Here is a 25,668-nt window from a genome sequence, read left to right as displayed (position 1 = left end):
TTTTTAGAGCCATATTACCTCTAACAGTCTTGACTTGATTCTGTGTGATGGCATCAAAGTCTATATCCATAAGTATTCTCAGGAAATTTGGTTCAGACATCATTCCCTTAGCACTTTTCCAGCTGATCTCCTTGTAGCCTCTCATCACAAGGATGCACTCACATACAACTTGAACTGCCCTTGGAGGCTTCGCAAATGTCCTTAATAAAACGAGATGTTTCCAGTTCAGATAAAACTATTAAGGATTTGCTCATACTGTAGACCACTGCACACATCTCACACTCAAATATCATGCTATGATACTGTACCAATGACCTAAACAAATTGGAATAGGTTGTTTGTAAGGGAATGAGTATAGTTTACACTATTTTAATATATACACGAAACAGAGTAAAAAAAAAAGAACACAGATTCTATAGAACAAATCTTAGACAAACATTCTGTATATCATATATTTTTTACAGGCAGTTTTTAAAAAGCTTCTGGGAATCCAGCCTTGTTCATTTGCCAATGCTATTAATGAACATTCATTAAATATTTACACATGTGCTGCAAAATGACTACAGGAAGACTTGCACTTGGAGTGTACCTATTGGTTTTTACAATCCACAACACAGCCACTCACATTAACACCTCACAACACTCCACATCAGAAAGGACCTCACTTGGAGGTGAGACCAGTACTTACATCCTCCTTTGATGTGCATAAGGTAAGAAAGAGGCCTTATTGCATATCATGAAACACACAATACAAGCAGTTTAAACATTGCTGTACCTGAGCTTCATTAGAATTGTTCTGAATTTTATGTATGACTGACAACAAAGCAGAAAAGGAATAGATACAGAAAATAAAACTGGATTCTAGCCTATGGCTAAGAAGGTAATAGGCAACGGAAAGGGAAACATATTGTATTCTGATAACTGTGTGCAAATAATACATGATACAATGATTGTATTTAATATTTTTTTTTGCTTTCGTTTATATTTTTCCCCATGTTTTCATGCAGACCAAATTTTACAGCAAAAGTGGCAGAGGCTGGGGTAAACTATAATACTGCCAGGGGTGCAAGAGCCACCACAACAATGGTATTAAATGGTGACTGTTGCAAAGACCCCCAGCTGTTCTTTTATTACCATCATTATATGAATTAAGCATCATTATCTGAATACCATCATTACATGTATTAACTGCATACAGTAAACTTGTATGTGTTCGCTCACCTCCCGATCTACTGAGCCGACCTGTGACAGTCTCATTGTCACAGGTCGGCTAGAACTATGAGGTGAGTGGAAATCACTCATCTCATAGTTCTCCTTTAAACGAATTGGTCGTTAAGTGAGGAACTCTACAGTACTGTACTGTATAGCGTTGCAGATGTACAGTACCGAACAGTGTACTGTACATCGGGCAATGAAAATACTTACCGGGACCCGCAGTGAAGATCGGAGGACATCACTTCCGCCGGCGACACGTCGCACTGACGCACAAGGTCGGAGGTCGCTCGGAGGACGGTCGTAAGTGCGAGTGGTCGCAAAGCAGGTAAGTCGAGGATTATCTGTACAATATTTTTGTAGATAACAGTAATAGAAATTAGGGATGCACCAATACCAGTTCAGATACTTGGCATTTTCATGGGAACTACCAGGGTTGCAACGGTTACAGATGGGACCTGGCTCTGGTGCTCCACCACTGTCCTGAAATCATTAGTCTGTATCAGTACTTGCATCTGTGTGTACTTGGGCAAGTATCAGTACTTGTACTTGCAAAACTGGCATCAGTGCATCCCTTTATATATGTTTATAAAAACAAAATCATACATTAAAACAGAGATGTACAAATCCCAGAAGCTCCGTATGCTTCTTACAAATGACAGCTGCTTCCTAACTTTTGAATTTTTCTCTAGTCAAGTCTTGGAGCTGGACGGTACTTGGTATCGGTGCATCCCTAATAGCAATACATAAACCTGGATCACTATCAGCCTTATTGAAGTATCTCAAAAAAAGTATTTGTTATTTTTGAAGATAACAGATTAAAGAATAAATCCATCCAAAGTATCAGTGCCGTTTCAAATAGATTCAGGAAAGTTGATACATTAAGAGGTTTCCTATTTGTATCAATTACATTGGCTATTAACATCTTAAAGAAAAAAAGTTTAATGTCTACAAACAGAAAGGGTTCTTTATGGTAACAGCTGTCTCATCCTACTTGAAATCCACAAAACTCAAACATAGCTGGGAACCCCATTGAAGCTATTAAAAAAAGGCATGAGGAGCTGAGCACCGCCATGGGGTACATTTAACAAAGCAAAAACAAAAATACTGTACAGCCGAAAGAGGGATCTTTCAATAAGAGTTCAAGTGTGACATGGAAAAAACATCAATGCTTTAAATTAAATACTCGGGAGATGCCTTTAAGCTGTATATAGTGTTACAGAACAGTACAAATTTTACGGACAGTGTCAGTGAGACCGTATTGCAGCATCACATATTCTGGATGTGTAATTAATGTTTTTAAGTTTTAAATATTCAAAATATAGACTTCGGATATGTGTTTGGTATAAATTGTCTAGCATCAGGACAGTGCACAAGCACAGGCAGCAAACAGAAAGGGACACAGCAGGTTCTACTCTGCAATAAAAATTAGAATGTATTATCTTGGAGACAAAAGCTACAAATATTGTTTAGTGGCTGCACAGTTTGTAAGCAGTATGGTTAGGTCGCAATATAAAAGGGAGAGATAAAAATAAGTGTCAAGAAGTCATAAGGTACAGGACAACAGGTTTTATCTTGAAATAGAAACAAGTGTATTGTTTGATAGAAAATAGCCACAAATATTGGACTTGACAGCTCCAGGTGACAGAGGGTATTAGCTTTTTTTATGTGTACGGAGGGGGGGTGTATTAGGCTTCATTCACACCTGTATCTTTAGGTGCAATTAGGGATTACTGCGTCAGGAACTTTTGTTTTTCTGCAGCAGGAATCCCTAATCTGGTGTTTACAAGTGCCAGCTGTCACCCATTCAAGTTAATGATCAGCTGACAGCAGCTGCATGTAAACGCCTGCACACCGCATGTAGAGATATGTGATATGATTACATTTGGCTAGGAATCAATCACTCTCCCCGGACGCATTGATACATCCAGGGAGAGTGTTTTCTAACTGTATGTAATCATATCACATACAGTTACATGCGTTGTGCAGGCGTTTACAAGCAGCTGCTGTCAGCTGATCATTACCTTGAATGGGTGACAGCTGCCACTTGTAAACACCAGATTTAGCATTCCTGCTGCACAAAAACACACATTCCTGATGCAGGAATCCCTAATTGCACCTAAAGTTACAGATATGAATGGGGCCTTATTGTGTGTGTATTGGTGACCGTAGTGCCATACCAGATATAGTTACATTTTATTTTGAAGTATGAAATTTGGCAAGCGGCCCCCATTGGAGAAAAAAATTTGTCGAGTGCCCCCCAACCCCCGAGTGAAATGAGTTTGAGACCCCTGCACTAGAGTATTAAGCAAAGTTCTATAAAAATATGAGAAAATGTTACAGAAATACAAGGAGAGCTCTATTTTACCTTATCTCTGTGACATCAGATTTGTCCAATTTCTGCAATTCCACTTTTGCAGCCTCTAATATGGGTAAAGCCTCTGCCAGGGCACTCTCTGCTTCCTTCTTCTCTACTGCAATCACTTTGTTCTGCTCCTCTATCTCCGCAGCCTTGTCTTCAGCAAGTTTTCTCTTTTCTTCAGCTGTGTTAATCAATTGCACAACATGACATGGCACTCATGGCCTTTGCAATAAAACTAAAACCAATGTTTTTTTTTTAGTTTTGGATAGTGAGAGAATGGTTAAAACCCCTGAATGGTTTTTTTTTGTTTTTGTTTTTTACAGTCTGTGTCCCATTAGAGAGAATTGCCTTTACTTTCATACACGTAATAAGAATTAAATATAAAGTTCTTAACAATAGCAAAAACCCCACCTTTAGACAATTGTCACTAAAGCAAATTACCTTATTGGAAAATTTCCTCTCTATTCCTGCTCGGGTGACAACTTTTTGGATTATGCCTTCTGTTATGCCGGACAACATTACAAACTTGACAGAAGTTATAGCCCTTTCCTACTCTATCCAAAACTTAAAAAAAAGTGGGGTTTATATATAAATAAGCCAACCAACATTAACTGCAGATAATTACATTTCTACAAGTACCAACACTTTTACAGACATTGTAATACTCAATATTTGTATAGGTTTACTGCATAGACTGCTCTAAATTAGCCATCATTCAGTCTTGCGTATTACTCACCTACTGCAGTATTAACTGATATCTCATCCAATAATGCTTCACATGCAGCTGATTTCTCAGCCAATACAACTTTCTGTTCCGCCAGTTTTAAATTCAACTCAGCCAATTGTACAGCAGCTTCCTTAAGCTTATCTAGACCCCCTTCAAGACGTTTGCACTGTGCTGAGATAAAAATAAAGTGAAGGTAATTTATTAATCTGGTACAGTGGTAATCATTAGGGATGCTCCAATACCGTTTTTTTGGTATCGAGTATGAGTACTGATATTTTTTTTTGGTACACACCGATACCAAGTACGGATAACGGTGCTGTGTGCCCCAATTATCAGGAAGTCAAGAGGCCGATCATGACCCGTCGCCAGGCTTTCTGATTGCCTGGGAAGCCGGTGTTCTATTGAAAGAACACCAGCTTCACTTGCCGAGGCTGCCTGGCTTGCTTCCAATCAGTAAGGCTGGCGGCACGTCATGACCTGCCTCCCGGCTTCCTGATTGGCTAGGAAGCTGGTTTCACTCGCTCCTAAGCAACCTGGCTTCCTGACCAATCAGGAAGCTGGGAGGCGGGTCATTACATGCCACCCGGCTTCCTGATTGGTTAGAAAGCCAGGCTGCCTAGCAACAAGTGGAGCCGGCTTCCTAGCAAATCAGGAAGCCGAGAGGCGGGTCATAACCCACCACTCGGCTTCCTGGTTGGAAAGGAAGCCGGCTCCATGCTCCCTTGGCACTGCCGGTCAGAGGGAGATCTTTCTCTGACCAGAAGTTCCCGTATCGGAGGTATCGGAGCATTTGGGTGAGTACAACTAATCGCCCAAATACTTGGTATCGGCACCGATACTAGTATCAGCACTGGTGCATCCCTAGTAAATATTTTAAAAAACAAGCAAAAATCCTTTAAATTAAACAAAAATCATTTAATATGCACTACGATATACTAATATGCTCCACCACAATCCATTTACACATTTTTTTTATAGTTTGTGATGTTCACACTGATATCAGATATCATAAATTAGTTGATATACAAAAACAGGGTCCCACAAAAAACTATGATAATTAATATAAATTTTCTGTTGAGCAATAGAAAAAAATGCAGGAAATTGCTGTGGGTATGCCTCATTTTTCACTGTGGCACGGTGAGGTTCCTCTCATGGTCACCTGGTCATTGTGCAGGTGCTGCACCCTACTTCAGTGGCTCTTACCCATTGTCTTTAGTGGGCTTGAAAGCCTGTTAATGTAAGAGCATATAATGTCAGCACAGAGACTACCTGTACTTCAAAGGAGATTTACCCAACTATAGATTAAAATCCAAGAAAAACTGTTATAATTATTTTACATATTTCCTTCCACAGTGAAAATGCACTAAAAAATTAGATGTGTGTTCACCGGCAATAGCATCTCAAGAACTGCATACATAAAGATAGACTAAAAACTGCAGACTGGCATGATTTCCTAAATTTAGATTTTAATGTGAAATTAGTAAAACAGCACAGCTCTTTACATTATTTTTTTATAATTTATAGCTAGGCATTTCTCTATATACAGTCACCACTCCAGTTGGGTCAATGCTTGCGCACCGTAACACTTTGGGTGCACATTCAGCTTATCACTATTAAGTACATAACAAGGCAGGTGATGGCACAAGCTGGAATGAACAGCATAAAAGCCTCCATTGAGATTCAACAAGGTACATCCAGTATACTTAAAAACATCTAGGAGAGTTTCGAACTGATTATTGCTTAACTATAGAGTGGTCTCAAGTGAACTCCTCCATCAATATAAAAGGCCATTGCCTTAGCAGGTTTAAACTTAGCATATCTTAATAGATTGATAATGATCTCCAATTCAATGACAGCTGTTGCACGTTCCATACTAAAAGGGGAAATGGCCCTTTTTCTTAATGGAGAGTTTACTCAAGATCACTCTATGAGTAAGCGTTTATCAGCCCGAAATGCATCAGAGCTTTAAGCGTTCTCGATGGACCCTGTTGAATCTCAAGAAAGATTTTTATCCAACAAATATTGGTTTGTGCCTTAATTTCTACAGCAATTTGCTAGTGATATAGAAACAAAATTTCTAGTGTGAAAAACTGATCTAAGAAAACATTTATTTGTTTTGGACAGTATTGCGGCATTGTATGCCAGTGTGACGCAGTCCATTGCGATTTCTTTATTAGCTAGAAAGCAATGGACATTAGATCCCAACTGGATCTCAGAAACTGATTCAAATGTCTATCCTATGAATGTGAACATTTCAGATACCTCAAGCTTCATTCTTATAATAATGGAATATTTGGCTGCTCGTTGAAACATACCGTCCTTGGAGAAAACATTTTGCCCTGCCTCCCAAATATATCTACTGTAGTCATGGTTATCCTACATGTAGCACAACCATGATTTTACCCCCATGAAATCACATATATCAAACCACTCATATATGTATATTAGAGATATACAGTACTTATGTTGTTATTTAAAGTCTGCATTGTTTTACCCAAATTAAACTGGTTCTTCTCTTCCAACAGTTTGGAATATGTGTTGATGAAGTCAAGGTAGTTCTTCGGAGTTACATAGTTGCTGCGTCTCAGCTTCTGCTGAAATCTTTTGCTGAATTTTCCCACAGAATCATGGACCATTACAACATGGGTAATGACTGGCTCTAAATGCTGGGATGGGATCATTTGGCTCTCTCCTGAAGCACACATAAAGCAATATCATAGGTTAAAACATGTTATATTCCATTATGCCTTTGCTTGGGGTTTTTTTCTTCAGTTGCCCTATAAATGCATGCTGCACCCTGCCAAGTGTGTGAAACTTTATTATGGTGGCCTGTGTTATATAGCCCAGAGCTGTAGCATGTGAGCAGTATAAAATTAATACAAAAAGCTTCCTGCTTAAAGGACTGTCTGGTATGTTGGTAAATAGGTAAGAATATACCTTAGTGAAGCCTAGAAGATGTCACCATAACCCCAGTATAATGGTAGTGTCAGTGTCTACAATGGTGCTATAACTAAGGACCCCCAGGAGCCACCAGATGTGTTCCTGTGTATGAAGATTAAAGAAAGGCTCCCTAGAGCAAAGAAATAATGTGAAGATTACACTGCCCTTTGCATTATTTAATTGAACAAGCCTGTGAATACGGATTACTGTAGCTCTTAGTGCACTTACCTAAAAATGATTTAGCAACAGCATACAGGGCTTGAGGTGGCCAGGGCAAGAACCAATCAATTCCAGTATTATTTACCAAACCTTGAAATAAAATACAATAGACATATTATTATTATTATTATTATTATTATTATATGCAATTTAAAATATAAAGTGAGGTATAATGTACAATAAAGATATATTACAGTGAGAAGATATAGTAATATTTACAATAAATTACATTCAAATTACCACACAATTGCATTCATTCCAAGACTGATAACAGAATATTTGGCAATAGCAGTCATGACATTAGCACTGAAACCAATTTCCATTATACTGTGCTGTTACTGCATCTTAATGTTACATTGATCTATCATAAATTAACACACTTAACAGAACAGGTTTTTGTAATAACATAGTCAATATAAGAAATAAATCAATGCAGAACAATTAAGGGCCAGAATGGTGATGTGTGGGTGATGTAAGAGAAGTGTAATCACAAGCCTCAACAAAATAGGAACATACAGTATGTGATCAAAATCATGACCTTTTAATCAATATAAATTGCTCAAAAGAGTATAAAACCAATGATGCCACGTGATGAGTTTTTGAGACAAGCACTCTTCAGCTTTCACACCTGTAAACCCCTCGTGGACCAGAGCACTTTTTACATTTAAGCTACAGGCCTACAGTATTTAGCAATTACTTTATTGCTACCACACAATCAGTTCAAGTCTTGCTCCATCCTCTGTCAGATTGTTATTGTTGTCGGTGTTCCCATTGGCGTGAACCGCCCCTCCCCCATAATTACTGTAAGAGGCTTAAAATGTTTTGGGAAAGTGAGGAAAGACCCGTTTTTTATAGAGCCACTGAGGTTTGTATCACTGTCTCTAAGTGGAGTCTATTCCTTACTTCTTTTCCCAATGTTACAGGAATAAGTGAAGAAAAATCTGGAGTAACAGATAATCCCTTTAAACCTTAAATTAATAAAAGAACCATTTTGGCTGGAGTTGGGCTGTAGGCTACTATTATTTTTTAGAGTGGGATTCTCTGGCCTTGCAGATCAATTTGGACCAGCTTTTACTGTTCCTCACCTGGGCAGAGATCTGCATCTCTGTTGTTTCTCACGCACACTCGACACATCTTGTGTTGATGTTGCCCCTCTCTCTTTCTTTATAGGAGCTTCAGGTGTTGGGAGACTCTTTTCCTTCAAGAGGTGTCTCCCCCTTCTCCCATTTCTTTCCAGTCCCCTTTGACCCCCTCCTCTGCTCTTGTGGGTTCAGTTCCTGAATTCATTGCGTTTGTGTCTATAGACCAGGTAGTTCTGGAGTGTTTAGTCAGCCTGTCTGTCAGGTGGCTGGTAAGGGGTCTTCTCCTATTCAGAGGGTTCCTCGCTGGGAGAGTCATCATCTCCAAGGGTGCTGTCTGATAACCCAGAACAGGTAGTTCATTCTACACTTTGAGATTCCACTCTGGAACACCAGTGTGGTACTGCTGTGCTTTCATCACTGAGAAGAAATTGGTCTTTCCTGCGTCAGAAGCAGCAGCCTTGCTTCTGCGCTGGACAATACTTTGTCTACTGTGTCAATGCAGGGAGAGGCCCACGCGTTTGGGTGTGCCTCTGGCCCTGCACTGTAGGTGAAGGTTGCCATTAGAGGGCCCAGCATATTACTGGGCTGTTGGCGTGCAGAACATTCTGGTCCCCTGCCACAGATATCTTTGGACTAGAACAGAAAATGCTTCTACTACTTTAGGGAACTTGTTCACCAGGGGCTAATACCTCTCTCTGGGTTGATCTGCAGCCTTTTGTGAAAGGTCTTTTAGGCACTTTCACTTGTTTTTCCTTCAATCAGGTGAATCATATTCCTGTTTCTCGCTCCACAGATGCTGATGCTTCATTGGATCTAGGAGTTTGGGAGTATTCTTAGACCTATGGCTTGAGGTCAGTGATAGGCAGGATCAGTCTTCAGCTGAATTGCCCTTCAGTAACTCTGTTGGTACCTCTTGGCTCCAGAGTGGATGCATTATATTCATCCTGTTCTACCTGATTGTTTCCATCTCACCAGCCTGGGGCTTGGGTCCCAATTCCATTTCCTAGTGGATGGTAATCATCTCCTCTGTGAGCCCTTGCACTTGTGCTGTTCCTGCTTATCTCTGGTCTCTGTGGGTACACCTGTTGTGTGGAAAACCTGTGGTTATTTTGCTCTGCACTATTGTGAACCTCCCTCCTTTCTCCTGTGCATAAACCTGTTGTGTGTTCCCTTCTGTTACCTGCTCCCGGTGTCACGCATGTTCCCTGCGTCTTCCCTCTAGTGCCTGTTTTTCTGTATCCTGTATTCACTCTGTGTCTGTGTTCAGTCCAGTGTGCTGTGGTCCCCGTGTATCCGCTAGCACTGTGCCTGCATGGGTCTGTCAGAGAGCCGCATCCAGGGAGCTGCCCCGCAGCTCAACATCCACACCATCAGTGGCTCTTGTGAAGACCTGGCAGCTTCTTAGATCCTGTGACTCTGGCACACCTGCGTTTCTTGTGCAGTCACACTGTCCCTGCATCTCCAAAGACCTGTATCCCTGCACATTTTTTTATTTAGTTACACCGGGACATCTTTTTTCTTCCAGGAACTTAGGTCCTTTTTGATCTTTTTCTTCCAGGAACTTGACCCCTTTTTTTGTTGACCACATCAGGTTGTGGACTTTTTCTTCCCAACATGGAAAATCATTCTTGTTCCAGCGGTTTTTGGTGAGTTCTGGTTTCTCAGCTGCTCGCTGATTCAAGTCGGTGTTCCCTGTGGAGACACCCCCTCCTTGGCAGTGAGATTTTCTTCCTGGTCTGAGTTTTAGATTAATTCTTCATGCCCTGCATCTAGTTGTGTTGGTGACTTCCCTATCTGGTAGGGGCTCAGTTTCTTCTGGGTCTATTAGTGGTTATTGCTGCACTCCTCAGTTGGACTACTTCTGGATGTCCTGACTGTGAAAGAAAATGTTATTTTTCTACTCACTGTAAAATCACTTTCTTGTAGTCTATTGATCTATAGGGACCAGAGAAACAGGTCCCACTCCTCTGTGATTCCGCTTATGCTGTTGATACTGCTTTATCACAAAACTGAGGCATGCTGGGTAGAGGAGGGGTTATACAGGGCTGGCTTACAATATTTCCATTTGCCAGTCTCTAATCCTCTTGTAGGTGGTAGTATAACTAAATTTCTGTGTCTGCAAGGGTCCCTGTGAGCCCCTACATTATGCAAATGTTGACTGTAAAGGGGAGTTAATGTTGAGGACTGCCCTGAGCACATTCCACAAAAGGACCTCAATAACCCACTGAGAGGCAACTTGTATGGGGTTGTAGCTTGTGTGCTGATTAGCTCAAACCAGAAAGTGGCCTATTGGCGGCCCTTCAGCCGCATGGAAGTTGCATGGGAAGTTATTGGCATCAATCAGCATCAGACATTGATTGTTTGTAAAGCTAAACTCCAGGCAAACAGCAAAATACACACATTGAATACATATACAGTAGCTGTTTTACTTACCATAGGACCTCAATTTCTGTCCACCCAGATTGACACAGCTCTACACAGCACACCCTGTCTGGCAGGGCAGGAGACCCAATTTTTCTCTATTACAGTTATGTAACATTTCAAGGTCATGTGCCTCCCCCAGCCTGTGACCCGACAGTGAAAGGAGAAGCAGCACACTGATGATCTCATCTCTGTCACTCTGTTCTCTCCTTCTATCAGTATGTTCCTTGCTAGTAAATTAGTACTGTAGCACAACTAATTGGCTCCGTGTGCTGCTTCTCCCTCTCCAATATAGAGTTCTGCTGTACAAAGGATTGCAAGAGGCTGATAACAAGTCAAATCCAGGTTCTTACACTGTTTGTATTAAAAAAAAAAAAAAAGATTGATGAAATGAATACATACTTGCATCAACTTGTGTCTCATATTTTTCTGGAGTTTAGCTTTAACTTTTATTATTTTAACCCACAATAACACCACAATTCTTTCAGTCCTTTCTTAGGCCTTAACCCTAAATCATGTTACTTAAAATGCTTGAATGGCATTACAGCAACACGTCTTTATTACCTGGAAAATTCCTGCATCTTGTTCTTAATGTATCACCAACTGGGGACATTCCAAGAACAATATGGAGGTTGTTGGCACTCTTGTTAACAAAGTATTGCCAAATGCTTTCTTTTGCTGGGCCCAGTCCATTTTTAGTAGCTTCGTCCCTGATTTGGCTTAAAATAGATTCCTTTTCTTCATCAGGAAAAAGTGCAGGGACCATACCTAAAAAAGACAAACAATATGAACATTGCATGTATTCCACCTTGTTATTCTCTGAAACACTAATGAAGTACATTTCTGTGTTCCTACAGGCTTAGTAAAAAGGCAAAATACAATGTGGAAAATGCAGTAACCTGACAGGTTACTAGAGGTCCAATGACTTTGCAATTTGAAATTATTTGTCTGTATATTGTTTAGGGTAAATTAAATGTAATGAGATCTGTCAATGTTATGCTTATAAATAGATCATGTAACAAAATTCCTGTGGGCTTTATAGCCTTCCAAAACCATGCTATCTAGATTTGATAACCCTAGGACAGAAGCACTAATACCAGAACTACTAGAGCATTTCAGCTGATGAGGAGATCACAAACATATGTAAAATATGTTTCTATGGGTATATTTAACAAATCCACAAAAATCTACAAACAATTGATCGTAGATCTAGTGTTACTTTGACAATATTTCTTAAAATGCAATGTTCTACTACTAATAATACTGCAATTATTTTACTTGTTGTAAAGTACAATTTCGATATTAAAGGAGAACTATGAGGGGAGTGATTTACACTCATCCTCATAGTTAGAGCCGACGTGTGACATTGAAACTGTCATGCGTCGGCTCTGTTGATCGGGAAGTGAGCGAACACATACCGTCGCTCGCTCACTTCCCGATCATCTCCGTGCAGAGAGCGGTGACTGTCAGTCACCACTCCCCGCAGGGATTCCCCCCTTCTCCAGCACTGACTGGGGGAACGGACGGGGAGAGAGTAGGCACAGCTGGCTTTGCCTATCTAGATAGGCAGAGCTTGCGGTCAATCAGCCAGCTGGGTGGATCTCGACAGTATATAGCGGGCAATAGCTCGCTGTATACTGAGCTTTGGGTCACGGGAGGAGGTTAGTATATGATCCTACAGAGAACTATGGGATAAAAAGGTTACCCCATAATTCTCTTTTAAGCCAAAATACCAGAGTGCATTTTATACTCCACCACTGTAAATGATAGCACATGATAAAATGTAAATTACCAATCGAAATAAAAAATGTACACCGTAGTGTTTATTAGTTCAAAGTATCACCCTCTCTCTTTGACACTGCAACCCCATACCACACATTCTGCAGCACAAGAGGGAAATTTGCCCGGTAGCAGGTGTTGGCGAAGGCTACCACTGTCCAGTAGCTAAATCTTTTTGCACAGCCTTTATATCAAACTTAGAATAACAATAAACAGGGTAGTCTTTATGAGTTTGGCACAGTCTCAATATTTGTTGAATAGCTATAGAAATTCACTGATTGACTCTAGTTGCCACATGCATTTGCAATTGAAATGTATTATATTACACACTCCCAGAAAAAAAAATGCTCTTTATATGTACCGGTGAACTTCTCCTAATTGCTCCCTATTGGTCTGTTAAATATAGAATTTCGTTGCATCAGTTCGATAAGTGCAAAATATACCTCTTGATCCTGGCAGAAACCCAGTGAGTTTGTAAGTGGCTATGAGCTCTGCAGTGTTATCTGAGGGCAGGTTCACACCATTTTCCGGCCCAGATCTGGAACACAGTGAATTTTTCGTTTGGGAGTTTTTTTGTTTGTTTTTTTAGCTTAAAATGGTCTTACAGGTGCGTTCCAGTGCTTTTGTATGCGTTTTTGATGCATTTCTATGCGTTCCAGTGCATTCCAGACCAGACAAAATAAGACAAGCAGTATTTTTCTGGTCTGGTCTTTAACGGATTGCGCTGGTGTGAACAGAGGCCAGAAATTGCATAGGGATACATTAGGATGCATTTTGGGTCCGGAAACAATCTGACCTGGTCTGGAGATGATCTGGATGTGGTGTGAATGGACGCTAAAGCAGTGTTATCAACCCTGATATGGCAACAGGAAGAGTTGTTTTGCAGTCCTAACATACTTCCTGTCGTAAGGCAACAATGCTGCTCCTTCATATATACTGTATATAGTACAGTGAGTGAGCGTTGTCAGCCTATGGCAGGAAATGTGCTAATAACAGTATCATCAAGTGAAAAGAAACAAAAAAAGGGGGGGGGGGGGGGAGAAATGATGACACCATATCTAAGGACTGGTAAGCTGCAATATATTACATTTTAGTTTTCATTTAGACATGGATGATCAGATGCACAGCTAGCAATATATGAAAAAAATTAATGTTGACAGGATAAGTAATATTTGCAATTGGCTTTTGAAGGATGGACTTCTATGAATATATGAAGCCCTAGAAAAGTGGTTGGCCACACCTGATGTTAACATGTTGTTAATAAGTTCGAGAAACCCTTCTTCGGCCACATGAGCATCAGTAAACAGAAAAATCATCTTCTTATTTTCTAGACCGAGTTTTATGTAAAGATTTTTCAGATCATCACGGAAACTGTTTTCTCCATATCCACGGCTCAGAACAATTTCAAACACCTAATGGGAGGACATCATATTTTAGGTCAATAAGGCATGACAGCATGAGAAATTCACCCAATACATCTCTCAGTTATTTAAGCAAACCTCATATCCAGCAGCGAAGGCAGCTAGTCGAGCAAGAGATTGCTTTCCTGACCCTCCAACACCAACCAGCAGAGCATGACCACGATCCATCCTTATAATACGGTGAATTCGAGTCAAATGTTCAAGTGCATCATCAAAGAGAACCAAGTTCATTTTGGTTTTGCTTTCATTGTACTCCTCAAGGATTTCCTAGAAACAACATCAATTATTTAAAAGAACTCACAGATTGGTCTTTGTTTGACCCCCCAAAAATTATTGCAACGCATGAGAATATAACATGTGACAAGCTTAGTATTTTATGATCTAAGTTTATTCACTCAAGCTATCTCACCTGAAAGAGGGCTTTAGCTGCATCATAATCCTGAATGTCCTCATATACTCGTGGTTCACCTTCATTCATAGCTGTTCTGTAGTCACCAAACAGAATTGGGTCCCTCATGGCATATTCTAAATCAGCTTTGAAGTGTTGATCTATTAAACTTTGAATGTGGCCTTGAACCTTATTAGATACAAATATTAGAAGACTTTATATATGGTAGTAGCAAATTGTAATTTATTTATTTTAATTTACATAATATCATTGAGAGTGACAAAGAGCTCTATGTATGTATGTATGTATGCATTGGTAGACGCAAGGATAGGAGATATAGATGCAGTAAATATACAGGGAACAAATATGCAACATTCTTGGTTAATGGAGTAGCTGGACAAATTTAAGCCATGTGCAAGATTTGACCCAGGAACCCTGAGTTTAGCAAAGATCCCACAGCAGCTAACATGCCCAGTCCTTTAACTAACGAAACTAAAACTCTTTGCACAATACCTCACCCCCCTCACTTTAACTTCTTTAAGCCATTCTACCTTGTGTAATATATTCTCTCTTCTAACCCTGCACAATGTGCCACCCCTCCAACCTTGCACAATGTTTTCCCTCTCCTTCACAAAATATGTTATTTAGCAGCACACTTGCTCAAGCTGAAAAAAAACAAAAAACGTTTGTTGATGGCTATCTCTGTCCCTACACCATTCAGTATACAAGTTCATCACCTTGTGCTTGGCAAGTGCATGTAACATAATGACATTATTTGGAAGAGGTCCTTCCATAGCATGCTTCCAGGCATACGTGCTAGTAAAACTACTCTTATGCTTTGAAGTACTTGATGCAGTCTTCCGTTTTGGCATTTTTATATTTGATTTTTTTCTTCTTTTTGTTTTTGCAATCTCATGGTGTTAGAAATTATGCCCCACTGTTTATTTCTACACATATTTATACCCCCTTGCTCATTTCATTCTGCCTATATTCTAGGATACAAGTCATTAGCACGAAAAGGTTCAACACATTCACAGAAGTACATTACTCCCAGCAAAGGTTACTTCAGCCTAAATTCCCCTCCCTGGATCTAAAGCCCAGATTGAAATAGTCTGCCCAAGTGAAGATTAACAGGTCTATTCACAAAATGGTGAAGTGTTTGGAGAAGGCAGGAGAAGTGAACAATCTAGGACAACATAGCTGAACTGGAAAGTGAGCTGAATTGGAGATTTTTTTCAAATCAGCTAAGTTGTCCTAGATTGTTCACTTCTCCTGCCTTCACCCTTTTGTGAATAGCCCTGTAAGTGTTGTTTCTTTCATTTCTAATCATGCCCCCTGCAATAAAACTGTATGCACTATTATACGTGCTTTCAGTACCAAAAAATTAGTCCATCCGCAAATGAGAATTGAAAATGACAATTTTTGAACTAAATTCTAACCATGTAAACCCAGCTTAAATGAATACAATACATTCTTTGAGTGGGTTACAATGTAACAGATCTTTATATGAACCCTCATACACAAGCATGCTAATTTCATTATCTGTCACATAGCAAACTAAAAGGATAACTGACTCTTCATGTTAAGTACTTTCTCGGAAATATGGCAGTTTAAATTTACAGATATTCTTTGTGTAAATGGTCAGATAGGGTACACAGACAGAAAATAACTTAACCTGTCACTATAGATTGTTGAGGTATTAGCTGTATATCCAATGTGTATATGGTAATCTAAAAATTGAGAAATATAATCCATGTTTTTACTGCTTACAGATTTTTTCATGTTTAAGTAATTTCAGCAGCTCAGTTACCGGAAAACAAAACTGTTTATTTATAAACATAGTGTTGTGTATTTTTAATATTATTTTGAGTATGTGGACTGTTCTTATTACAAATTACCATTACAGCATTGTAAATGAATCCGCAATAATTTGTGTTCACTCACCACTCTCTTGTCATCTTCATTGATTAGTCTGTCATGGAAAACACGTAAAGCTTCATTCCTCCAAACTCTCACCATCTCGCTTACCGTCTGGAATCTGGAATCCAAAGGAGAATATAAATACGACAAATAGGCAATAAATACTGTGTATATATGTATGTATATATATATATACACAGACATATCCATACACACACCGTACACACACACATTGTTTAATTAGGGCGTTTGAATAAGGTTAACATAAACATGCAAACAGGTAAAATAATGTATTGCCTACTGCTACATTACGCTCATTACACTTTTACATTCAATTTTTTAATACTATTTAATGCATAATTCCTCCTCTTTTCCCCTAGAGGAACGCAGCACCCCTAGTAATGAACATGCAATATGGTGCTGTCTGCTATTAACCTATCAAGGTGTTTTAGAAGATGGTGGTTAGGGATTATTTAATCCCGTTCCGAGCTTGTTAACTGAGATGATTCGCACACACGCACAAACAACTGGAAACTGCATGGCCAGGATGACTACAAAACAAAACTTCACCATAGCATCTGTGTAAATTGTGTGGGTTGAGTTTAGGAGCCCACATCATTTCCAGTGTAAAGCAGGAATAAGCCACAATATACATTTATGTAAAGGTTAGACAAAAAAATAAGTTAGTAGTTTTTTTTAGGGATGTCCCGATACCGGTACTAGCATCGGTATCAGGACCGATACAGGGCATTTTGACAAGTACTTGTCAAAATGCCCCGATACATAGCGCCGAAGCTTACGCTATTTTTTCCCCCCTTACCTTCAGGCTGCTGTGCGGAAGAGCAGGGGTGAGTCAGCGCTGGTCCGGTGGGAGGAGCTCAAAGTGGGGTCGTAATTTAGCTGGCCAGCGATTGCCCGGTCGCCGGCCAGGTCAATTAGGACCCCACCTGGAGTTCCTCCCACCGGACCAGCGCTGACTCGCCGCTGCTCTCCTGCACAGCGCCGACTACGACCTCACCAGCGATGCACATTATGAGGCACCGGCCATCATCGAGCAGTGAGTGAGGGCAAGGGGGGTCCCTATTAAGAAGCTCTTAATATTAGCAGAGGATAATTGTAAATCTATTGTCTGCAGTGTGTGCTCTATATGTGCTACATATAGAGCACACACTGCAGACAATAGACTTACAATTATCCCCTGCTAATATGAATAGGTAAAAAGATCCATAGTACATAATATGTAGTTGTACTATGGATCATTTAACCTATTCATGTAAGCCAGGGAGAATTGTAATTCTATTGCTGCAGACTGCAGTGTACTGGACGTGTGTACTGTATATGTACTATGGATCATGATTTAACCAATTCCTGTTAGCAGTGCAGAATTGTGAGCGCCTCCCACAAGCTGAAGCTCAGCGTGAGGCAACAGGGATCGGAGTGAAACTGTGAGTGAGGGAAGCTGGGACAGGGCTGGCTGAAAAATCTATTGCTACAATGTACTGGAAGTGTGTACTGTATATGTAGTACATATATACAGCACACACCTCCACTACATTACAGCAATAGAGTTACAATTTTTCTCCTGCTAACATGAATAGGTTAAATCATGATCCAATGTACATAACATGTAGTTGTACAATGGATCATTTAACCTATTCATGTTAGCAGGGGAGAATTGTAACATGAATAGGTTAAATGATCCCAGAGGCAGATGCATGATTTTTAGTTTCACTGTCGTTGTGTGAAAGCAAATACAAATGTTTTATTGTTCTAAAACAGTCTTAAATTAAAGTTCTTCATAATCATAAAGAAATTGGCCTAAAATCATTAGTTTGTATTGTTTTTTTTAAAAAGGTCACCTGTCCCTTTAAAAAAAAGTATCAGTAATTGGTATCGGCACATACATGAGGGGAAGTACTTGTACTTGGTCCTAAAAAAGTGGTATCGGGACATCCCTAGTTTTTTTGATACCACCAACTGCCATCAAATTGTTAGTTAAAATCTGAAAAGTGACATGCTAACTATACCTTTCTGGGGTAGTAAGAACCAGTCCGTGAAAAACTCGGGAAAGATCCCGGAGATTAAATATATAGTGAAATTTGGAAGGGGTTGGAGGAAGGTTCCGGACAATCATTTTATATAACTCCAGGGTGCAGAAAGTCAGCTTATCACAGATGGCCTGAACATCTTCGTTGAACAGCTGTATAGTGAAGGCAGATAACCAAACACAGTGTTATTATACATTTTTTTTTCATGACAAGCACATAAATACTCAGTAAAGATGATCTGGATATCACCTTCCAGAATGAGACTCCGCTATGTCTATTTTAGTGCTAGATTTTTTTTTAGGACCTATCTCTATGAGAAAGTCTCAAAGGCAAACAGCAAAATACACAGATAAAATACATATAAAGGAGCTTTTTTACTTGCCGAATGTATTGTACTTCTTCCCATCCAGTTCTTAGATTTACACAGCTTAGGCACACAGTACAGGCCTTTCTGGCAGGTCAGAAGACCTGATTTATCTCTGCTGCAGTTCAGTAATACTTACTGGCCCCCTCCCTACCTCCACCCAAGGACTAGACAGTAAAAGGAGGAGCAGCAGACTGATGATCCTATCTCTCTGTTACTCTGCTCTTTCCAGCTATCAGCATGTTTTTGTACTGCAGCACAACCGATGGGCTCCTTGTGCTACTTATCCCCCCCCCCCCCCCCCCCTGTCAGGGCTCTGCTGTACAGGGACTGCAAGACTCTGATACCAAGTCAAAGTCAGGTGCTTACACTGTTTACATGTTAAAAATACATTTAGTGATGTATTAATCAGAGTTGCATTAATCTGTATCTTTTAGTCCTGCCTGGAGTTCAGCTTTAGAGCCGATTTAGAGCCTGTTCACTCAGATGTGTTGTGTTAATGTGCGTTCTTTTATGTGTTAGCATGTCTTGCGTTAAGGCAGCCTATTTAGCCTATGTAGGGCATGATGTCACTATCCTCCCGAAGAGGTTCCTGAGGAATAATAAGTACTACAAATCTCACGCGAAGACACCCCAGTTCAGCGAGAGAATGTCTTCTCGACAGATTTTGGGTCGTCTCCAGGATCTCCCAAGAAGGAAATTGACGTCACCCTTAATTAGGCACCACAGATGGAAGATGGGGCAAGGTAAGCATATAGTCTAACCTTTTGTACAGGGGGAGGGGGCCCTCATCTAATAAGTGGACTTTGTATTACTGCAAGGTCCACTTTAAGCTACCTACAGACCAAACATCATAAATAGCCTGATAAAGAAAATATGTACTGTCTGTAGGTACCTTTAGAAGACAACATTTTTGAAAAATTACATAGTGATCTAGTAACTTTGTAAAAGGCTAACATTTGGATCATTTTAATCTACCTACTGATAATAATCTAAATATTTCTGCCTTGATGCTTATTCTTTTACTTTTGAAAGTGTATGTAAATCCTAAATACGAACTTCTCCTATTTGGTCCATGAAATATAATATCAAAATAATTTTGTTATATGTGCTCGATAAGTGCAAAAATAGCTATTGATCCTGCCAGTGGTCTAGCATGCCCTTAACTTCTGTAGTGAGCTGACAACAAAGTGTTGCATAGCAGCAAGCAGTGTTATGAGTCCTGCCCTGTTCTCTACAGCTCACCTCTCCCTATGTTATGGAGATACCTTCTGTGGTCCAAATAAGCAAGCAGCCTGCAATATCAACACTGCACAGTAAAGTACGGTGAATTAATGTTGTTACCCTAGGACAGGAAGTGTTTTACTGGCTAGATCACCAGGTAAAAATATGAAAAATAAGCATATGAATACTATGAATACTAATACTAATGTGTCCACCACATCTACGTTCTGGTGAGCTGCAATATTTCAAAATATTGTTCTTGGGTTTAAATACACTTTAAATACACTTTCAGATCATTAAATAGTTATTGATCAACTGGTAAACATTTGCATTACCACAGTATGCCCATGTACGATGGAGTAGTAAATGTGATGCAGAGACTCTTCTGAAGGAAAAAGCACATTAAATACACTAAAAAGGGAAATGAATCTTGTGTCCACTTCATTTCGGCCACCACCAGCCTTTCCCATTGCCGCTATAAATCCAAGGTCCCGAAGGAACTTGCAGTTCAGTTCTTTGCCACGATCATACATGCCTCCCTTCTCCAGCAAAAGTTTTAGCAGGGCAATTGGCTGCTGGGTCCCATATTCATCAACCTGTATATAAGGAAATTTGGATTTAGTATTTTTCCAGGCAGATACTACAGTGCCATAATAATATCAGCAATAACAATGACAACATGTGCAAAACATAAGCTCTGTGTTTACAAAGGATCTGTAAAATAAACACAATTGTGTTATTTTTATACAGAAAATGGCAAATTAGTTTCCATTCATGAAAGGAGAATATAGTAATATGGGAGCAAAAGAATTTAACCTTGGGCATATTCATGTCATCCATGAACACTAGAAGGCGTTTTCCCATTGGTGGCCCATAGTTATCCTTTGTACGTTTCTCTACATTGGCTTCCAAATTCCTTTGGATGTCCATTGATGTGGTACGAGAGGAGAAATTGATAATCAGCAACATCTATCAAGAAAAAGTATGTCAGTTTGTAGATGGATGGGTACACTCTATTAAGAATATACAACATGCAAACAATAGTAATAGAAAATAATGTTATGGTTTATTTTTTATTAAATATACAACTTTTACATTATATAGACTCAGCATCTGTGTTGTATATTGATTTAAACAAAACTGTTTGTAGCAGGTGGAAGATGTTCCAAAATATATATTTAAAAATGTATGGTAGCAAAAGCACCATAAAAGCATATAGTACTTCAGATGATACATCTCTCCCATGTTAGGCCCTACACAGTTACATAAACTGTACATACTGTATCTGCAAAGTGGTGCATGTATAATTCACTATACTGTATCATCAACAGCAGATGGAGTCAAAAGGAAAGACAAAAAACTAGAATTATGTCACCCCTAGAGAGTGCCAGATTAGGGAAAATTTCCAACCACACCTCATAGTACGAATAGTACAGTTTAAACAAACCTACTGCATACTGCTACACACACTTACATACCTCTGCAAAAAATTTGATTAAAAAAAAGATATTCTTGGTTCACGTATATTGTAATACATTTTCAAGCTACTCAACTGTGTCACATTGATCCCTCTCTGGCCAATCGCTACTCTACTTTAAAAAATGCCAAATACTTACTTGGATATAGCATATTTAATGGACACATAGTGCCAATATGAGGTAAACTGGCAAAGTTGAAGGAGAGTATATGTGTCACTTTGAATGCAGTAATGTTTACACTAGGGATGCACCAATACTTTTCGAGTACCGGTGCCGATACTTGGCATTTTCATGAGAACTACCAGGGTTGGCGCTGGTGCTCCACCACTGTCCTAAAATGATTAGTCTGTATTGTTTTAGAAAAACTGTCACATGACAACAAAAATGTATCAGTAGTTGTACTTGTGAGTACTTGGGCAAGTACCGGTACTTGTACTTGAAAAACTGGTATCTGTGCATCCCTTTATTTATATTTATAAAAACAAAATCATACATTAAAACAGAGATGTACAAATCCCAGGAGCTCCGTGTGCTCCTTACAAATGACAGCTGCCTCCTAACTTTTGAATTTTTCTCTAGTCTAGTCTTGGAGCTGGAAAAGGATCTGTTCTTGTACTTGTACCGAGTACGGTACTTGGTATCGGTGCATCCCTAGTTTACACTATCTTCCACACAGGCAGAGACACAGACAATCACACATTCTATATTATACAATGTACCTTGTTATCACTATTCAGGTTTCTGAGAAGGTTCATAGTAGTTGCAGTCTTTGATGTCCCAGATTCGCCTACAAGAACTACAGGGCGTTTAATTTTCACCATTTGCTCCAAGAGCCATGTTGTGCGAGTGGTGTCCACAGTGGGAACTAGAAAACATAAAAAGTATTTCTGGCTTGGTACAAGCTTTTATTTTATTTATGTGCAAAATAATGATAAATAACTTGCCATTTGCCATAAGGCTGCCAATGAAAACCCCACCTTGTGACAATACTAGCTCCCTCTATGTCAAGCTGATCCAATGCCTTCAGTACTTTCTGGAGGAGTCCGCTGACGTCGATGTCCATGACATCACCTGACTCCTCCCCCCTTCCCTTCGTTAGCCGACAGAGCCACTTGGGCCGGTGAGTTTGCCCGAGAAACTTTCTGCACGAGCGCCAGCCAAGGCATTGGCCTATACACATACAGCACAGCACTGAAGTAATAAAATGAACTAGGATCACACTAATCCAGCACGTTATTATTCTGAGTTGCCCCACTCAAGCGGCGGCCATATTGAGTGGGGTACGTGAGATTAATAACGTGCTGGATTAGTGTGATCCTAGATCATTTTATTACTTCATTGCTGTGCGTATGTGTACAGGCTAATGTAGTTGGATCTGTATGTGCGTTATAATTAATCGAAATTAATCGATTAAAAACAATTTTGATTAATCGAACATGAAAATTTTAATCAGTAACAGCCCTAATAAAAATGCTTTATTTATTAGAATGGGGAAAGGCGTGAACAACTGTCAGATTTTATTTCTGTCTGTATCCAGCAGATTTTCCCTAACTTCCTGTGTGCTGAACTCATTGTAAATCAGTAAACCACCGTAACAACAATGGCATGATTTGTTGTGCAATAAAAATATTTAAAAGTAAAAGTGTTCTTCTTACAAACAAACAGCAACTAGACTGCATTAAGAAAATCACAGCTAGCACATTGTTGCCAAAGGCAACAAGAATTCTCTCCTTTTTCATGTTGTATGTATTTGAGCATCTGATGTAGTAGCTGAAGCTTGTCTAAATAGATGGGCAAACTTACTGTGTTAAAAACATTCAATTACTGAGCTTTCAACTTACCTAGAATATCAATAAATTTCTCCTCTGATTTATGGATGTATGTTGGGACGAGCTTGCTCCAAGGTATCCATTTCTTTTTCTCACCATCAAAATGAAAGTCAAAGATTGTGGGCAGTTGACCTATACAAAAAAAATTTAGGTAATTTAATTTCCTTCAATATGCTCATTTAGAACAATAAACTCGTGACAGTGATCAGTTTGCTGAAACTCACCTGGAAGCTCTCCAGGCCCAGCCAGGGACTGCTCCTCATAAACAGTCGACATTGATGCTAAACGCTTTATGTACTCATCAAATTTAATTCTTCCACTCTCAAGTAATGTGGCTCCAAGTGAACAATACAGAGCTTCTATAAAGTAGCATTCCAGCACACCAACATCCTCAATTTCCTTCTCTATTAAAGCATCCAGCATCATAGTCAGCTGTGTCACCTGAAACATTGAGCACAAACTTCTAATATATGAATTGATACAATCTCATTCTAGTTAATGTTACATGACATACTACATTATTTATTAGAAAAAGAATGCAAAGAAATTAAATTAATGTTCCATATAGCACAGGCCCCCTAAGAGCTGCGTTAGTGCTTTTGCAACGGAACTAGAACTCAGTCCAAAGATTGTTTTTGGTTTTGAATAGAGTGGGAAGGGTTACAATTTATGTCAGAGTTCTTTTTTTTTTGCTGCCCGTTGCTAGTGCCACCTGGGACAGGGCATGGGGATAAAGGCAAATACAAATCCCTAAGTACTACTTTAATAACTCTGATACAAACAAATCCCCTTGCCATGTGCTAAAACCACTTCAGACGGTGTCAATTTTATTGATGGGAGACATGAGCTGGAGCATCCTGGCAGTTATGAGTCCTTGAGGGACACCGTAAACTAAGCAATAACTGAAAGCATTATTAAATGAGACACAAATCACATTTAATCACAAAAAAAACTAAATTCACAACATTTCCATTTACTGCTGATTCAGCAAACATGATTATTGCTGCACATTTGTGCTTTATAGCTACTAAAGGTGAATCACATAAAATGTGTTATATAGTGGATTTGCATGCTGGATGAACCAAGGGATTGTGTGAAGGTTATTTCATATGATTGAATGTCTATGTGTATGGGCAGTTTAAATCCTAAAAATAATCAAAGATGGAGATGATTGCTGATCCATAACAGTGTACCTTATCTCTCTTATCAAGGGAGAACTAACCTGTTTTTTAAGTGTCTACTGACCATTCTTGTTATTTCCAACAAGACATTTACATGACTACCATTTTGCCTGAAAATAAGCTTCAGGGGTTCAAGAATAAAGTTCTTAAAGCAATGTTTATAGTTACCATGTTTAGATCTGTCTGGGGTACAATTGTTTTTAATTTCTCTCCTTGTTTCCCATCCATAATTCCTTCAACGATCATTTCAAGACAATGAGGGACATATTTCTCAAACAAACTGTTTAATTCAACTTGCTCTTGCTACAAAGAGAAAAGTAGAAAGCGTTTGTAAGTAGATTAAAACTATGTCCATAAACAACATATATATGAATGTGTACAGATCTAGAAGAAAGACCATGATTGGGTGACACACATCAGAGGGGGCGGACCTGGGGCAGGACACCAGTTATGTGGTGCAAGCTTCAGTAAACTATTCCAGAGAAATCCAATGTGCGGCCAGCTTTTCTTCTGTTTGTATGGGCTCACATTGGAGCGAGGACCTGCTCCCTGTGGCAAGCGCCTGACCTGTGGAGTTCTACTTTATTTATCCCTCTCTTTATCTCTCTGTAATTAAATATATAACCCCATTAGTGAAAAAGACATAGAGGTTTATTCACTAAAGAGCCGAAGGATCCAGCCGTAGCTTTGGCTGATCCTTCGGCTCGCTTCGTCCGCCTGCTGTACGGGCTATTCACAGTCGGCGTGGACAACACTTGATGTCGTGATTGACCTTATGATTACGTCGGTGGATCAATTTTTAGGGTTTGTTTTAAATGAAGGACTGGTCAAAAATCCATTGTTGCGTTTTTTTTCAATTAAAGGATTTTTGATTAACGTTTTTTTATTTAACCCTTTAGTGAATGGCTAGGGGTACAAGTACCCCTTACTCATTCACAAGTGGGGGCGCATCTGGGTGCCCCTTTATTGTATACCCCCACAACCAATGTCTCAGAGCTTGTGGGGAAGAGGCCCTTGTCCCTATCGACAAGGGGACAAGGTGCTTTTCCGAGGGGGAACCCTGATACCAGACC

General features: G+C 39.6%; 1 protein-coding gene across 1 annotated transcript in view; it reads right to left on the bottom strand.

Moving 5' to 3' along the window:
* Positions 1-25,668, bottom strand: part of DNAH10 (dynein axonemal heavy chain 10) — a 135,018-nt gene that overhangs the window by 24,465 nt on the left and 84,885 nt on the right. The window contains exons 42-58 of the mRNA XM_018556926.1: positions 24,764-24,898; positions 23,639-23,855; positions 23,427-23,546; positions 22,305-22,450; positions 20,924-21,076; positions 20,443-20,703; positions 18,499-18,671; positions 16,496-16,589; positions 14,573-14,740; positions 14,242-14,430; positions 13,983-14,154; positions 11,528-11,731; positions 7,470-7,550; positions 6,796-6,993; positions 4,311-4,472; positions 3,581-3,755; positions 19-200 (exon numbers count right to left, since the gene is read on the bottom strand). Coding sequence (XP_018412428.1) covers positions 19-200; positions 3,581-3,755; positions 4,311-4,472; positions 6,796-6,993; positions 7,470-7,550; positions 11,528-11,731; positions 13,983-14,154; positions 14,242-14,430; positions 14,573-14,740; positions 16,496-16,589; positions 18,499-18,671; positions 20,443-20,703; positions 20,924-21,076; positions 22,305-22,450; positions 23,427-23,546; positions 23,639-23,855; positions 24,764-24,898 — 2,830 coding nt within the window. The remainder of the gene's footprint in view (positions 1-18; positions 201-3,580; positions 3,756-4,310; positions 4,473-6,795; positions 6,994-7,469; positions 7,551-11,527; positions 11,732-13,982; positions 14,155-14,241; positions 14,431-14,572; positions 14,741-16,495; positions 16,590-18,498; positions 18,672-20,442; positions 20,704-20,923; positions 21,077-22,304; positions 22,451-23,426; positions 23,547-23,638; positions 23,856-24,763; positions 24,899-25,668) is intronic.

The sequence above is a fragment of the Nanorana parkeri genome, unplaced genomic scaffold, assembly GCF_000935625.1.
Source record: "Nanorana parkeri isolate BGI_ZX_2015 unplaced genomic scaffold, ASM93562v1 scaffold13, whole genome shotgun sequence".
In the NCBI taxonomy this organism is placed as follows: domain Eukaryota; kingdom Metazoa; phylum Chordata; class Amphibia; order Anura; family Dicroglossidae; genus Nanorana; species Nanorana parkeri.
The sequence above is the reverse complement of the archived record's forward strand: the minus strand, read 5'-3'. Positions and strand labels throughout refer to the sequence as shown.